Source organism: Antechinus flavipes, chromosome 3 (assembly GCF_016432865.1).
Source record: "Antechinus flavipes isolate AdamAnt ecotype Samford, QLD, Australia chromosome 3, AdamAnt_v2, whole genome shotgun sequence".
NCBI lineage: Eukaryota > Metazoa > Chordata > Mammalia > Dasyuromorphia > Dasyuridae > Antechinus > Antechinus flavipes.
The window spans coordinates 615697756-615714197 of NC_067400.1; the positions used below are offsets into that span (position 1 = coordinate 615697756).

Genomic DNA, 16442 nt, shown 5'->3' on the forward strand with positions numbered 1-16442 from the left:
GGACAGTGCCCCCTGGTGGTGGATGGGATCTGTGAACCACATGCAGACAGTCTGGGCCAGCCTGGTAGCAGGGGGTCTTTTATTGCTTCCCTTGCTGTGTCCCCCTCCCCGCGACCCCCCTCCCATTCCTGGACGGCCTCGATCCTCTCCATGCACGACTGAGATTCAGCGCCCTCTTGTCCTGCTCCCGGGGAGCCCCTCGGGAGAGCTGGCTGCCGGCGCCCCGAAGCGCCCTCACCCGCTGCCTGCCAGGCTCTTGAGGGCGGGGTTGGGGTACTCGGGGTTCTCGATGGCGCCGGGCCCGAACTTGAGCTCCAGGAAGCGGCGGTAGTTGTTGGGAGCCTGGGCCAAGAAGCCCGCGAACTGCAGGGGCACCAGCGGGTGGAGGAAGTGCTCGGGGAACTCCACGTCCTGCCGGTGGTCGAGCCACGTGTCCTTGGTCATGACGCCGTTGCGGGGGTAGAAGGGCCACAGGTCCACGTGCAGGTGGTTGGTCTCGCTGTACTGGACGCGGAAGAAGTCTCCCTCCACGGCCTTCTCCCACACGAAGCCCCGCTCGTCCACCACCGAGCCGGCCTCGGCCCCCCGCAGCTGCTCGCAGTTGGCCACGTCCTCCAGGTAGATGCCCAGGTCCACATCGTAGTCCCAGGGGATGATGTCGCCGTGGCGCACGGCTCCCAGCAGGCTGCCGCCCTCCAGCCAGTAGCGCACGCGGGCGGCCTCCAGCACGCCCACCACGTGGCGCGCCGTCTCGCGCAGGGCCTGCAGGCAGCAGGGCGGCGTCCAGCGGCCCTCGTACAGGTAGGAGGGGGTGTCGCCCACCACCGTGTCAAAGCACCTGGCCGTCTCCTTGCCGCAGCCAAACCACTCCTGCCGGCCGCCCTCCCAGCTGACCAGCCGCATGTCCAGCGTCCGCAGCAGCGCCTCCCGCCGGGCGCGCCCCTCCTTCTCCGCCTTCCAGCGGGCGTGGGCCGTGGCCAAGGGGGGCTGCCGGGCGGGGGCGAAGGGCAGGTCCAGGAGGCGCACCGACCACCCGCGGACCGAGGTCTGCAGGAAGAGGCCGGTGCTCATGGGCCGGGCCAGGGGGGCCGAGAGGTTGAAGAGGTCGCGGGTGCGGACCACTACCACCACCTCCCCATCCAGCGCGTCGCAGAAGGGCGGGTCCGGGGCCGGCCCGTAGCTGGCTGTCCACTCGCGCACGTTCACCTCCAGCGCCAGGCAGTGGGGGGGGCTCGCGGTGGCCACGGGGGCGGCCACCAGGCGGGCGTGGGTGTTCCTCAGCTCCTCTACCATGCGCTGGAGCTGCCCGGGGGTCTCTGCCCGCGTGCCATCGGGCACCAGGGCCACGAACTCCGTGTCCACGTAGGTCTCGGGCTGCGAGGCGGCCGCCGGCCGATCCAGGGAGGGCCGGAGCAGGGCCAGCCGCACGTTGGGGACGGCCGGCAGGGCCAGGGGCGGGTAGGGGAGCGTGTCGGCCGCCACCACGATGGGCTGGCTGGGGTCGAGGTGCAGGAAGGAGGCCACCACCTCGGGCACCGCGTTGTCAAAGGCTTCGAACTCTCGGATGAGGACGGTGACGCGGGGGTCGGGGGCCGAGTGGGCGAGGCGGGGGGGCCGGACTGCCCGCCCGCCCCGCCGACGCTGCTGCTGCAGCCGGGACACGTAGAAGAAGACGAGGAGGTTGAGAACAATGGCGGCCGCCAGCGCGACCTGGCATCGGGTGAGACGCATCTGGCTTTCGGAAGTGGGGCTAGCCCCAGGATCCTGGTAACCTGGGGGGGTGGGAGGGGGGAAAGGCGGGGAGGCCTTGAGGCCGGGCTCACTCCCCAAACATCCCCTCCTCCCCTCCCTGCCTTCTCTACACCGCGTCCCCTCCTGGCAGCCCACCCTGACTGACCCCCTGAGGAGAGCAGAGGCCTAGGGTTCAGAGCTGGAAGAACCTCTAGACTCTTTACCGAGAAGGAAACTGAGGCATAAGAGGGCCATTAGCTCGTGGCTCTCCCGGCAGCTAGGCCCTAGCTCAGCACAGCGTCTGGTCCTGTTGGGGGGGGTTTCCCTGTTCAATTTTTCGCCCCTTGTAAACGGCTCCCCAATCCCTGCCCAGCCAGGCTGCCCGTGGGCCACGGGAAACCGCCTTCTCGGGCTCTGCTGCGGGTCCCACCCGTGCCAGGACCTCCCGAGCCTCCCCCAGACTGAGCCCTGCCCCTTCCCAGGTCCCTCTCCAGAGCTGGGGGCTCCCCTCAGGGAAGCCAGCCTCGAGCCCCTCCCCTGGCCTATGAGTGTGACTCAGTGCCCATCCCTAAGCCCCGGGGCAAGGACCAGCCCAATGGAGTCCAAGTTCGGGAAGAGGCCGGCAGGCCTGTTTCCACACAGGGCCTCTGAAGGGAACCCTAAAATGCCCCATGTTGCCCCGAGGGGCTGCTCCATCCCTGTCTCCTCTGGGTCTGGATCCTGGGGGGCCGGCGCTCCCGGAGGAGGGGCCGGCGCTGCCGTGGGAGGGGCCGGGATCCCGGAGGAGGGGCCGGCGCTCCCGGGGGAGGGGCCGGCGCTGCAGTGGGAGGGGCCGGCACTCCCGGGGGAGGGGCAGGAGCTCCCGGGGGAGGGGCCGGCGCTGCAGTGGGAGGGGCCGGCACTCCCGGGGGAGGGGCAGGAGCTCCCGGGGGAGGGGCCGGCGCTCCAGGAGGAGGGCCGGCTCGCTGTTGGCAGCCTGGGTTCTCTGCGCCTTCTCTCCAGCCGTGCCCAGACTGGCCCTAGCAGCCTCAGCTAGCCCAAGGAAGCTTTCTCGTCTCCGCCCTCGGCCCCGGAAAAACCCCGACCGGAGCAAACAACCTCCTTTCCAGCCCTCTCGTTCTGCCGAGCCCGGCCTGTCCCAGGACAGAAGCATTTAGGCCTCGCGCCAGGGCGCAGGCTCCTCTCCCCGCTACCCATGGGCTAACCCCTCTAATCCTGGGGCTCTGAGCCCCTAGATAGCGCCCTGGGATCACGGAGTCCTATTATTTTACTGAGAGGGGAAGGATCCTGGGTAAGTTGCCCGAACAGGAGAGCAGCCTCCCCTCTGTGAACTCCTCCCAAAGGTCTGCCCCCCTGGGAGCAAGATCCTGGGCTGGGGGGGAGGTAGGATGGGGGGGCCCTGAGAGGGGTCTGGCCCAGCTCCGGGCCTCTCGGGAAATTCGGTCTAGGAGGGAGACGAGACGGACACAGACAACTACCATACCAGTGGACCGCGGGATGGAGCGGGGACATTAGACGTCATCTCCAAGGCCCTAGCTCTGACCCTGACTTCCTGAGTGCCCTTAGGAAAAGTCCCTTCCTTTCTCTGGGCCTCAGTTTCCCCGTCTGTAAAAGGGATGTTGTGGTTCTTTGAAGGTCTAGGATTCTGAGAAATGAGGGTGGGCATCGTGGTAAAGGGGAAGTGGCCTACCCCAGATCCCACTCCAGCTCAGTTTCTATTCTAGTCCAGCAGGCCCAAGATTGGGGGTCCTGGAGCTTACCTTTTTAGGACAGAGGAGCATAGAAATCTCCAAGATGGACTGCTTTTCCTGCTGAAGAATTAGGAAGGGAAAAAAAGCCTGAATTAGATGCGATTTGGGGACCCCTATCCTCAGGTCTCCTATCTCCTCAGGTATACCCCAATGAAAGGGGGGCCGCCCCCTTGAAAGGGACAGGGCTTTTTCTGCCTGGCTCAGTCGATGGGGGAAAGGAATGACTTGACCTCTCCTTAAAGGAAGAGAGTAAACACTAGTAACTAGGAGTTCCTAGTTACTCCTTTCCCCTTTGGCATCAGTTTAGAATTAGGAAAGGGGTGAGTGGAAAAGAGGGAGCCGGAAGTAACCATAGCAACCTGCCTTCCCCTCCGAATTGCAAACCCATAAGCTCCCATCCCTGAGTCGGTCTGGACACTTCTCTTCGGAGAAGAGCCTATTACCACAGCAACCATCCTTCCTAATCGGGATCTCTTCCCAATCCTCTCCCCAGCTTGTTATCCATGTATAGTTGGGAGGGGGGTCCATGGCAATCACCCTTTCTTTCTCTGGGTATTAGCTCACCGGGGTCTAGGTGTGGTACTAGGCCTGGATGGACTCAGCAGATGTCTGGGAAGGGGCAAGATTAAGGGGACCATGGTAACAGCTCGAAGGTGGTTCCCATGGCAACTGGCCTGGGAAGGCCATTGATCCTGGCCCAGGGTATCCTAAAATTCTGGGGAGAGGAGAGAATAAGGTAAGGGTTTGAAGCCCAAAGTATTGCCATGGCAAACAACCAGGCTCAGGATGCAGGGTGGGATAGGCTGGGGTTGGAGAAGAGCCTCCCTGAGGCCAGCAGGATTGCTATGGCAACGGTGGGGGGGAGAGGGAGAAAGGGATCCAGGATTGGCAATTTGTAGAACCCAGGGTGGGCAGGATAGAGGTGTAATGTGAAGGGTCATAGTTGCTATAGCAACCGCGGGGATCCAGGAGACAACGTGCAGACTGGTTCCCCGTTTCTATAGCAACCATTTAAGGATGGGGAGAAAGAGCTCTAAGGAGGGGCTAGAACGGGAGGGGGCCACGGAGAGGTGGGCTGGATTCAAGATTGGGAAGGCCTATATGTTGCTACAGTAACCGGGGCGAGGGGCGGAGCCAGGAGCTTAGACCGGCTGGGATGCCGGGTAGGAGGCTGAGGGGAGGGGTGTCAAAGGGCTAGGACCAAGGGCAGCCCTCCCGGCGCGCGGCCGCCGCCCTGCGCGCCTCCCTCAGGGGCTAAAAGCGCGCGTGCGCCGGCTGGCACGCGGCGGTAGGGAGCGAGGCTCCTCCCCCCTCCCTCATCCCCGCGGGCTCGAGCGCGCGTGCGCGCGTGCAACCGCCGTCCGCGAGGGAGGCGCGCGGGGCAGGCGGCGGCCCGCGAGGGCGCGCGCGCGCTCCAGCCGCCGGCCTCCATGATGGAGGAGCGAGCGGCCCCCGCCGCCGCCGCCGCCGCCGCCGCAGCAGCCGCCGCCGCCGCCGCCGCCGCGACCGCCCCCGCCTGCCGCCCGCCGGCCCCCAGCCCCGCCAAGGGCAGCGGGGGCGGCGGGGGCGGGGCCGGCGGGGGTAGCCCCGGGGCGGGCCCCGAGCCGCTGAGCCTGCCCGGCATCCTGCACTTCATCCAGCACGAGTGGGCGCGCTTCGAGGCGGAGAAGGCGCGCTGGGAGGCCGAGCGGGCCGAGCTGCAGGTGAGCCGCCGCCGCCGCCCCACCTCCCCCCGGCCCGGGCCGCCGCCGCCCCCGCCCCAGCCGGTCCAGGACCCGCCCCCGCCCGGCCCGACCCGCCCCCCATCGCTGCCCGAGCCCCGGGCCCCTCACCCGCCGCCGCCGCCGCCGCCGCCGCCGCCGCCATCTTGGAGAGCAATGGCCGCCACCCCCCCCCTCCGCGGGAGGGAGCGGAGTAGGGAGGGGAGGGGGGGAGCGGGGAGCGACCCCCCCACGGCCGGGCTCGAGCTCCTGCGGGAGAGGGGGGAGCGAGGAGCGACCCCAGGTCCGGGCTCGAACTCTTGCGGAGGAGGAGAGGGTTAGCAGAACGCTACCCCCCACCCACTCACCGTGTGTGTGGGGGAAATGACCCCTCCAACCCCCGGCCCCTACGGGGAGGAGACGCAGAGACCCCCACCCCAGCTGTCCCCACACCCTCTTTCTTTCCTAGCACGAGACACTGGGTGAGAAGTGAGACTTCGGGGGGCAAGCGCACCCCACAATGGGGGGAATGCAGGGACAGAACTCCCCCCTCCGCCTTCAGGGGGCCTGTTGGAATGGAGGAGGGGGGATCCTAGGGGGAAGGGAAGGAACGGGTATCCGAGATACTTGCTTGCTGAGGGGGGGACCCTTGCTCCCTACTCCCGGAGCCTTTAGGGGCTTTGGGGAGAAAGTGGGAAAACTGAAAAGTGGATCAGGACAAGGGTTTGCTTCCAGGTGGGTGTGAAAGCAGCGTCCTCTGCCTCGGAAAGCTCGGGGCACCCCTTTACCAGAATGTGCTTCTTGACAGTGACCCCCCTTCTTTCTGATGAGAGGGCTCAGGTAGTGGCCCCCCCAGTGAGATGAGTCGCGGGGGGGACAATGAGCATCCCCGCAGTGACAGGGAGAAGGCTTTGAGGGAGGCGGGGGACTCCTGCAATAGCCGTGTTCCTGTGGGCTCACTAGCGTTTTCCAGAGACGCTCAGAGATAGATTTCCACATTCATTTTTGTACGGTTCGCCTTCCGAATTCTCCTCCCTCCTCCGAGGCTGCGAACAAGCCTAGAAAAGTGAAACGGGGGCGGGCCTTGAAGACATATCCCTGGATTTGTCACCTTGGGCGAGAAAAACCTGACTCTGAAAAGGGGAAATGGGGGGAAGAAAAGGGAGGCAGGTGGGAACACTCTGCCTGGTCCCGGGGCTTTTCCCATCCCAAGTGCAGGAAGCACTTTGTTGTCAGAGACCCTCCCGGCCCGGCCTAGTGGGCTCAGGGCCCGCAGCCTGGGCCTAGGGACCGCCTCCAAAGGCTTCTCTTTAAATGAGGGGGCGGAGGAGACACTCCCCCCAGTCCCTTCCTTTCCGGGCCTTTGTGAAGTGCTTTCTGTCCACCACTCCCACCCAGATACTCCCGGCTTTTCCGGGGCCTGGGTCCCAGCGATTGGGTGCAGTGTCCAGGAGGGCTGTAGGGGGAGGAGGGGGCTGCTTGGGCCTCAAGGCAGTACCCCCCCCCCCCAGTCCCTTGGGGCAGGGCCCTCGGGAGGGAGGGTCCAGGACCTCTGCACACAGAGAGGGTTGATGGAGGGCCCTGGGAGGCCGTGACAGGGGTTCGGGGCAGAATTTGAACCTGGGGCTGTTCTCCGAGGCCAGCCTCAGGGGCTCGGGCCAAATGGGTGGGCGGTGTGGGCCAGAGCCTGGGGGTCCCGAAGACGGGGGCTGTTTTGGCATCATTAGGGCATCTCCCGTGTCTCTGTGATCAGGAGCCTTCAACTGGTCAGTTACTCCCACTGAGTGAGTGTCTCAGGACATTAAACACTTACTGGGTGCTGGAGCTCCAAGGGGAAAAAACAAAAGTCCTGCCCTCCGCGGAGACGGCCCCCTCGGGGAAGAGTCCCTGAGGCCCCGGGCCTTCCAGGAGAGCAGGGGGCCGTTCCAGGGCCTCCCTCCCAGCGGGCGGGGGGCGCCCATGGGTGAGGAGGGCCCGGGGGGGGGGCGCGGTTCATTGAAGACACTGAGGGCTCCATTCGCCCGCTCCTGAGGAGAGGGAGCCCGGCTTAGTCACAGCCAGCTGATTGTCTCTCAGACAGGAAGGAGAGAGAGGAACAGCAGGAAGGGAAGTGGGAGCCGGTTCTCAGCTCCCACTGGTGGGTGGGAGTCTGGGAAACTGGGACCTGCAAAGGGAGGGTGTGAAGTGTGAGTGTGTACCCGTGGGCAGTGTGTGTGTGTGTGTGCCCGTGGGCAGTGTGAGTGTGTGTGTGTGTGTGTGTGCCCGTGGGCAGTGTGAGTGTGTGTGTGTGTCCGTGGGCAGTGTGAGTGTGTGAAGCATCCCTGGGCAGGGACTGGCTTCCCCCTCACCTCCACTTTCCACCAGGGGCCTCCTCGTCCCCTTGATTGGCAGAATCAAAGTGACTTCATGAAGTTGGGGTTACGGGGGAAAGTGTGATCCTCGAGGTGGGAGGGAACAGGAAAAGGAGGCTTAGTGAGAGCTCTTCGGGCCCAGTAGCTTTTTCTGGTGATTTATCCCCCTGCCCCCAGATCCTTCCCTTCTGTCCGGGGCCGGGAGAGCGCAGCACTAGACCCCGAGGAGGGGGCTGCCCCACGCCGAGGCCGCTCACCAGCCCTTGGAAGAGGTCTCGGAGAGACCCCGGGCCCAAGGCTCTGGTTTTCCGAGAGGGAAGGCGGGAAGCTTTGGGAGGCAGCGGGGAGGCTTTCAGCAGGGGGTGGACGCGGAGTTTGGGCTGGGAAGCAGGAGGGTCCGTGTGCACGGTCAGGCCTGGGAGCTGGAGCTGCGGGGAAGGGGGCTGAGAAAAGCGTCATCTGGCGCCCGGCGGGGGGATGTGGATGTGGGGGAGGGGCTGGGCCCTAGTCCGGGGTGCGGGGGAGAAGGAGCCGGACGCATGGGGGGGGCAGATGCTGAGCGAGCTGGACTCGGGGCGGGAGCCCTAACCCCGGAGCCTCTTGGTTGGGGCATCCTGTAAGGCGGGGCCCCGGGCGAGGCTCAGCGGCGTCACCGAGCAGCCTTCGGTTTGTGGGAGTCGCCGTGGTCGTCTGGAGAGCCTGGGCCGGGCCTGGAGGGGGCTCCCGGAGAGGGGGCGCTCCCTCCCTCCGCGCCGCGGCCTTCTCGGGCTCTGGGTCTTGCGTTGCTTTGACCCGGAGGTGTCGCGGGGCGAAGATTTCTCCTGCCCCCTGACTTCTCCTTGTTTCCTCCTCTCAGGCCCAGGTGGCTTTTCTCCAAGGGGAGAGAAAGGGACAGGAGAACCTTAAGACAGACCTGGTTCGGCGGATCAAAATGCTAGAGTTTGCACTGAAGCAGGAACGGTGGGTGAGCTTCCCCTCCCCCTGCCCATGTACCCCGGCCCCCCCCGGCAGAACGGGAGCCGCGGGGAGTGCGGGGGCCCCTGGCTCCGCGACGGGCTGGCCCAGCCGGGACCGGGGCTTCGGGGGGAGAGCGGGGGGCCCTTAAGGGCCTGCTGCCTGGGGGAGCTGCCCCAGCCCCTGCCCCATCAGAGTCTCCCTGGGGGGACTTGGTGACCGTTCTGGGCTCCTTTACCTCCCTTGGGCAGTCAGTCTGGAGCCGTCCGGACAAGGCAGGGAGGCCCTGAATCCACCCCCGGCACCCGCTTACGGAGCCTTCTCCAGAGCGCCGCCCTCCTTTTCCTTTGGGGGAGACTGAGGACTTGTCCGGGGGCGCTAAGTTCGGGGCCCGAGTGCCGAGCCTGCCTCCGGGCCCTCCCAGCGTTGGAGCTCTTTGGGGTCCGGACCCCCTTAGTGCCCTCCCTCCGGAGGACTCGACACGGAAGCCGTTGGCCCGCTGAGGCCGGCCTCCCTGACAGCCTCCCTTTCTTCCAGAGCCAAGTATCACAAACTGAAGTTTGGGACGGAATCAAACCAAGGGGAGAAGAAGTCGGAGGTGCTGGAGCAAGGTGTGTGGGGCGGACTCCTTCCCAAGCCCTCTGGGTGCGGGGGTCTCGGGGGGGGGGGGCGCTGTCCTGAGCCCCTCTCTCTCTGCTCAGTTCCCAACGGGCCCGTGGAGTCAGTCTCCTTGGAGAGCAGCCAGCTGGTGTGGAAAGAAGGCCGGCAGCTGCTGCGACAGTGAGTGTCTGGAGGGTGCCGGGCTGAGCCTCTGAAAGAGCGGGGGTCCTGGGGGATGGACCCAGAGGGTCTCCCCGGCGCCCGCCCTCCCTGCGGCTGAGCCGCCTCCGAGAGCCACGCAGCTCCCGCTTTGTCCTCCCTCTTGGGCTGGGGGGGAGCAGATAGAGGGAAGGGCTTTCCTGGGAGGTGCCCCCCTTGTCTGAGGGGAGGCCCCCGCCTTCTCCTCCTTGGCTTTGCCTCAGGTCTGGAGCTTCCGAGCCCTCTAGGGCTGTCCCCCCAGACCACCTTCCTTCCTCCTTCCTCAAAGGTACTTGGAGGAGGTGGGCTACACGGACACCATCTTGGACATGCGCTCGAAGCGCGTGCGCTCCCTGCTGGGCCGCTCCGTGGAGCTGAATGGGGCCGCCGAGCCCGGGGACAGCAGCCCTGGGGGGCTTCCCACGGGGGAGTCGGTGTTGGCCAAGCAGATCGAGGAGCAGATCAAGAGGTGAGGGCCTGGGGCCGTCCCGCGCTTCCCCCTCCTTCCCCCTTCCCAAAGCTGATTGCTGGCCGAGCCTCCGGGGAGGTTCGCTAAGCGCCTGCTGTGTGCCCGGGGTCGCCGTGGTCACGCCCCAGTCTCTGGCTTCCCAAACGCCGTGTGTGGGGAGGGGGCCAGGGCTCCCCGGGGTCTCAGCAGCCTGGCTTGGGGCAGTCTCTGGGCAGTCCCGGGAACCAGCGGCCTGGCTGGGGGGGGGGGGCGGCACGAGCCCCTGCTACACCCCTCACTTGTGTCTCGGGCAGGAACGCTGCAGGCAAGGAAGGTGCGGAGCGGCTGGGAAGCTCCGTGCTGGAGAAGATCCCGTTCCTGCAGAACTGCGAGGAGGAGGACAGCGACGAGGAGGAGGAGCTGGAGAGCATGCAGCCCAAGAAGCAGCGGGTCAAGGTGCGCCCACCTGGCAGCCAGGGCCCGGCCGGGGGAGGGAGGGAGGGAGGCCCGCCTCGGGCCCGGCCCTTACTCGGCCCTCGGAGCCCTGAGGGTCCGCCGGGTCTGAGACCGGAGGGAAGCGGCCGCCGGTGCTGGTTTCTCCCACTGGGCTCCGAGTCGGGGCCCCCCGGGCCGGCTTCCTGCTGGCCTGTTGCTGTGGAGTGGTGCGGGGGTGACCTAAGCTGGCTGAGGGGTCATTCTGGCCTTCAGGCACTGTCGGAGGGAGGGTGGGGTACCTGAGCCAGGGCCGGGGTTTCAGAGGGAAGGGCCTTGAATGCCGGGTTCAGGGGCAGCCCCGTCCCTGCGCGTGGTGGGGAGGCCGCCACAAGGGAGCCGCGGTTGCTGGCGAGCGGACTGGGGCCCCTTGTCCAAGACCCGCTGGGTTGGGGGGGAAGGACCGGGTCTCCCCCCAGGTGCCCCCTGCAGCCCCAGCCCTCAGCCCCTGATTTCCTGTTCCCTCAGTTATCATCTAAGCCCCTGGTCCCAGAAATGGACGAGGAAGACGATGATGAAGACTCCGAGGACGCCATCAACGAATTTGACTTTCTGGGCTCTGGGGAGGACGGGGAAGGGTCCGCTGAGGCGCGCCGCTCCGGAGACGGCACTGAGCTGGGTAAGCCGAGGGGGTCCCGGCCCACCCGCAGCCGTTTCCTGCCCCGACGCTCGGCTTCCTGAAGTCTCCTCCGGAGGCCTAGAGGAAGCCTGCAGGCCCGACCTCTGCCCTTGGCGGGGGCTGGGGGAGAGGGAGAGGGCTCCGGCGGAAGAGAGGGAGGACGGCCTGGGGCAGGGGGAGGGCGAAGCCTCTTCTCCCTGCCCTCGGGCTTGCTGTCCCGCCTGCCCCCAGCTCTGCTTCCCAGGCCGGGGGATGGACGTCTTGGGGGGCCGGGGGCAGTGCTGTCTCCTCCCTGCGTGGGGCAGAGGGAGGGAGCGGGGAGCCCCGAGCCCCGGCGGCTCAGCCCCTCCGGCTCCCCTTTCCCACCCCGGCAGAGAGTCGGCGGGTGAAACTGCAGGGCATGCTGGCTGATCTCCGGGACGTCGATGGGCTGCCCCCAAAAGGCACCGGCCCGCCCCCTGGCACGCCGCAGCCCCGGCCCCACGACGGTGAGGGGGCCTTTGGGGAAGGGGGGCGAGCCCCTGGGAGGGACTGGGAGGGGCCAGCTGGGAGGAGGGTCTGGGCTGCCAGGAGAGCCTCTGGTCAGCTGCTTTGTGCCGGGGAGGTGGGGGCCCCCTGGAGGCCGTGGGAGGTCCCCAGGGGGGCAGCGGGCCAGGGGTCAGAGGCCGCAGGGAGGCGGGGGCCCCGGGCCCTCCGGCGAGCTGCCTGTGCTCCGCAGGTTCCCTTGGCTTTTCCTCCGACGTCTTTATCATGGACACTATCGGGGGCGGAGAGGTGAGCCTGGGGGACTTGGCCGACCTCACCGTCAGCAACGACAACGACCTCAGCTGTGACGTGAGTGTGGGGGCTCCCAAGGGTTGTTAACAGGGCGGCCGAGTCAGCCCGGGGCCCGACCCCTCAGCACCCCCGGGGGCCTCGCTCTGACATCCGTGAGAGGAGGGGCTTTAAGGAGGTGGCCCTGGATCTGGGGCTGGTGAGGAGAGGGGCCCGGGAAGGGACGGGGGCTGACCCGAGGCTGGGGTCCCTCTGGCTGTGGGCAGAAGCCGTTGCCCCGGGTAGGGGCAGGGTGAGCTCCCAGGGCAGGGGGGTGGCTCTCACCCTCAGGTCTGTGAACTGGATTTGGAGAGGGCCCGGTGACCCCAGCTGTAATCTGGCGGCTGGGGGAGCCAAGGCTGCTGGGGGTATCTGGCCCCAAGTGGGCAGAGCAGCAGGGACAAGTGTCTGCCCTCGTCCCCCCCTTGCCCCCCACAACTGGGGGCGGCTACTGCACTTGTGCCCCCTCCCCCAATATCTGCACCTACGTGAGTGCCGCTTCCTTTGTGGCCCTCCTTTCTAAAACCTGAGGAGGGGCCGGGGGTCCGTGCCACAGAAACGGTGAGGGGGCAGAGATTGGGGGATGGGTGGCTCCGAGGGTCCTGGGGCGTCCCGGGGGGACCACATGTCTTTGCACCGTGGGACGTGTGGAAGGGGGTGGAGGGGCAACGCAGAGATTCCCCGTCTTCCCTCCCCCAGCTTTCTGACAGCAAAGATGCCTTCAAGAAGACTTGGAACCCCAAATTTACCCTCCGCTCCCACTACGACGGCATCCGCTCGCTGGCCTTCCACCACAGCGAGTCAGCCTTGCTCACGGCCTCGGAGGACGGCACCCTGAAGCTTTGGAACCTACAGAAGACTGTGACGGCCAAGAAGTGAGTGGGCCCCGGGGCAGGGGTGGCGGGGGGGCGGGGCAGGGGCGGCGGGGGGCGGGGCAGGGGCGGCGGGGGGCGGGGCAGGGGCGGGGGGGGCGGGGCAGGGGCGGCGGGGGGCGGGGGCTGCAGCTGCCCATTGACCCCCTGTCCTCTCCCGTGCAGGAATGCTGCTCTGGATGTGGAGCCGATCCACGCTTTCCGGGCCCACAGGTGGGTAACGGGCGGCCTGGCCTTTGCCGTGCTTGCTGGGAGCCGCTGGGGGGTGCCCCTGTGCCCATGGCTGTGGCCTCCAGCCGGGCCCGACTGCCTGCTTGTGTCCTCCCAGCACTTCCTTCCTGAGCTCGAGGGAGTGTGTGTGAAGGGCCGAGCCCGGTGCCCGGCACACAGTGGGCACCCGCACGGGGCACCCTTCTGCCCCCCTGCCGGCCCGCTCACCCGCCCTCCCCCTCTAGGGGCCCCGTGCTGGCGGTGGCCATGGGCAGTCACAGCGAGCACTGCTACAGTGGGGGAGCAGACGCCCGCATCCACTGCTGGAGGATCCCAGACCTCAATATGGACCCTTACGACGGCTATGGTGAGGCTCCCTGCTGGGGCCCGCCCCGCTCCTCCCTCGGGGCAGCGCCCCTCACCCCCAGCCCCTTCCCGGAGACCCAGCAGGCTGCGGGTTATGGCGGCCACGCCTCTCGTGTTCCCTTCGGAGACCTGGGTGCCGACGTGCCCCGGCAGCGAGCCCAGGATGCGCTGGGACCCCTCCCCACTTCACCCAGGGCCTTCCACCACCAATTGGGAGGGACGGGGGGAGGGGAGGGAGCGTCCAGCCTGGGCCGACCCTGACCGCCGGCCCCTTCTTCTGGCTCGGGCCTAGACCCCGGCGTGCTGAGCAGCGTCCTGGAGGGCCACGGGGACGCCGTGTGGGGCCTCGCCTTCAGCCCCGCCTCACACCGCCTGGCCTCCTGCTCCGCGGACGGCACCATCCGCATCTGGGACCCCAGCGGCCACAGCCCCACTTGCCTGTGCACTTTCCACACGGCTGGCGGTGAGTGGGGGGAGGGAGAGCCCCCTCCTCCAGGGGCGCAGAGCCTGGCGGGAGGACAGGGTGGGGTGGGAGGAGGCGTGGCCAGCTCCCCCTCTCTCGCCCCGGACAGAGCACGGCATCCCCACTTCCGTGGCCTTCACCAGCACAGAGCCGGCCCAGGCCGTCGCTTCCTTCCGCTCAGGTGACACGGTCCTCTACAACCTGGAGACTGGCAGCGCCCTTCTCACCCTGGAGTCCCGAGGGAGCAGTGGTGAGCGGGGGCGGGGCCGGGCGGGGCCCATCACGGAGCCGATTTCCCCCTGGGGGAAAGGTCATGTTCTCCCTGTGAGACAGAGGGAAACTGAGGCGGGCCCCACAGCGCCCCCCGGAGGCCTTGAGGAAGGGTCTGGAGCCGGACTCTGGCTGCCCCGGGCTTAGTCTGGCCAGCAAAGCTCTCCTTGCTCTGCTCGAGAGATCAGTGGCCCCAGATGGGCAAGCTGGCGGCCAAAAACTCCCTTAGGAGCTGTCCAAACCTCCCCAAACCCAGGCCCAGTGCTGCGCTGGGCCTTCACTCACTCTGCTCCTTTCAGGGCCCACCCAGATCAACCAGGTGGTGAGCCACCCCAACCAGCCCCTTACCATTACCGCCCACGATGACCGAGGCATCCGATTCCTGGACAACCGGACAGGTAGGAGCGGCTGCGCCCCCGGCCCGCGCTGAGGTAGGGCTGCACACGGGGGCGCACCCACACGGCTCTCTCACCTCTCAGGGAAATCTGTGCACTCCATGGTCGCTCACCTCGACGCGGTGACCTGCTTGGCCGTGGACCCGAATGGAGTCTTCTTGATGTCCGGAAGTGAGTTCTTGTGGGAGCGGGACAGCGGGCTCTAGGGGAGCGGGCAAAGCGGCCCTGCTGGAAAGGGGGCTCGTTTAGGAGAACAGCGTGGGGGGGTGAGACAGCCGCCACAGGGGGCCACAAGGGTTTGGCCTAGGGCAGCGGGGAAGGCCGGAGCACAGTTCGAGGAAAGAAGCTGGATGGTCCGGGGTGGGAGGGGGGATGTCAGCAAGGGACCAGCTGTGGGGACTGGGTGGCGGTGGGGGAGGGGGCGCGCCTTGTTCTTGCCCCAGCTCTGGGCGTTGCCTGGGAGAAGGTCGGCCTGGAGGCCTGAGGGGCTGGTGCCGGGGGGAGACGGGGGAGACTGGAGGGAGCCCGTACTATGTTTCCCCCAAGGCCATGACTGCTCCCTCCGCCTCTGGAGCCTGGACAATAAGACCTGCGTGCAGGAGATCACCGCACACCGGAAGAAGCACGAGGAAGCCATTCACGCCGTGGCCTGCCATCCCAGCAAGGCGCTCATTGCCAGCGCCGGGGCCGATGCCCTGGCCAAGGTGTTTGTATGACGCCCCGTCCCGTGCCCCGCCACCTCCCCCCTCTTCCCCGAGGAAGGGTGGGGCGGGGCAGGTGGCCCCCCAAGGTGAGTCGGCCTCCGTGTGACGCCGTGTCCTGCCTCGCCAGGCTTCTGGTCCCTGCTGGGAGGGGGTTTGGGGGCAAGAGGCGGCTTCAGCTTGCTTTGGTTCCAGTGTTTCTTTCCCCTGGCTGGGGGGGATGGGAGGGGGTTCTCATTGGGTGGGGTTAGGGCTCTGCCCACCACGTCTCCCCTGTTTTCCAGCCAGTGATTTTCTCCACGTCTGAAATGGGGGAGCAAGAAGCCTCCACTCCGAGCCTCATGGTGCTAGCAGCCCGTGGGGCTGGCCCTCTCCTCCGTCACCTTCCCCATTTCTACTGGGGTTGAGGAGGGAGCCGTTCTCTCCAGCCAGAAGGGGCCTGATGCTTCCCCACCCCTTCAGAACTGGCTCCTTTTCTCCCCTCCTCCCCACTGGGGCCCGGATTCAAGAGTCCAGAGCTTTCCATTGGTCTTTGAGCCACAGTAATAGGGCTGGGCGGAGGTGGGGACTGTCATGCTGAGAGGTGCAGACCCTCCCTCTGCCTGGCTGGCCCCTCTTCTAGGGCAGCAGAGAAGGACCACCTGGGAGGACCTTTCTGCCCACATCTTTTTGAGGGAGGAAAGGTTGGGGGGACCAAGATGGCGTCACCGGATCACCACAGTGGTCCCTCTCTCCGACTTTTAGAAACACACCCATACTGCAGACACTAGCCCCTCCCCCAAACCAGAAGCATCGACTGCCTGGGGGGGACACCTCCTGCCATCCCAGCACCCCTCTGGGGCCAGGGGCCCACAAGGGACGAGAGGGGCGCCTCATTGACTTGAGGGAGCAACGTGGAATCCTTTCTTTCCCCCTCTAACCCCTTTTTCACACTGTATATTCTGTATAAATCAATACAATTTTAAATGGAAGCCCAGCTCTCCTCCCCCAGCCTGCCCAGACCCTTCCCTTGGTTGTTATCACTGTGTGATAGTCTCTGTCCGTCTGTCCCCCTGTTCCCCCCTCCCCCCCAGGGTTCCCAAACTTTTCTCTTTGTATATTTATTTCACTCCTGATTTCAGCTCTTCCCCATCCGGCCTTCTTCCTGCCTCTCCCCATTGTACGTGAAGACCTGCCTCAATAAAACCTTTGGAATAAGAGCCGCTGTGTCTGGAGAACTCGGGTCTGGGACTTTGGGGGACGCAGGGACCCCTGTGAGGGACGGGGCTTAAGAGTCGGTTAGGTCTTCAGTGAGAAGGGAGGAGGCAGCTGTTGGGGAGGGGGGTTGCAACTTGGGGGAGGGTGGGGTGGGAGGAAGTGGAGCCGAGGAACCGTATCTCCCCTGGCTGCCCAGAGCCCCTTGGGACAGAGACGTGGACGCTGCGCAGCCCGCCCAGCCACCGGTTCTCTTCCTAAAGTCGGGGAGCAGTCGCTTCTCATTAGCTTGCCCACACTGAGCCTGTGCTCCA

The 16442-nt window shown here is 66.5% G+C and overlaps 2 protein-coding genes across 5 annotated transcripts; one reads left to right on the forward strand and one right to left on the reverse strand.

Annotated features, from left to right (window-relative positions):
• Window positions 1-52: 52 nt before the first annotated feature.
• On the reverse strand, window positions 53-5602 carry FKRP (fukutin related protein). Of its 4 annotated transcripts, none has more exons than XM_051989316.1 (4): window positions 5315-5602; window positions 4047-4197; window positions 3492-3539; window positions 53-1772 (listed from the first exon to the last, which is right to left on the reverse strand). In XM_051989316.1, exon 4 carries the CDS (start codon window positions 1729-1731, stop codon window positions 235-237), a length of 1497 nt encoding a protein of 498 aa, XP_051845276.1. In that variant the 5' UTR covers window positions 1732-1772; window positions 3492-3539; window positions 4047-4197; window positions 5315-5602; the 3' UTR covers window positions 53-234. The 4 variants fall into 4 exon arrangements, with proteins under 4 accessions (XP_051845276.1, XP_051845273.1, XP_051845275.1 ...); XM_051989313.1 differs by having other exon boundaries at window positions 3492-3542; XM_051989315.1 differs by lacking the exon at window positions 4047-4197 and having other exon boundaries at window positions 3492-3542.
• Window positions 4913-16133, forward strand: STRN4 (striatin 4). The gene is made up of 18 exons (XM_051989310.1): window positions 4913-5185; window positions 8390-8493; window positions 9025-9098; window positions 9189-9267; window positions 9575-9754; window positions 10048-10189; window positions 10694-10844; window positions 11219-11332; window positions 11563-11678; window positions 12357-12532; window positions 12695-12742; window positions 12985-13106; window positions 13398-13568; window positions 13678-13818; window positions 14138-14236; window positions 14318-14404; window positions 14780-15023; window positions 15219-16133. Exons 1-17 carry the CDS (start codon window positions 4913-4915, stop codon window positions 14947-14949), a joined length of 2247 nt encoding a protein of 748 aa, XP_051845270.1. The 3' UTR covers window positions 14950-15023; window positions 15219-16133.
• The last annotated feature ends 309 nt before the right edge of the window (window positions 16134-16442 follow it).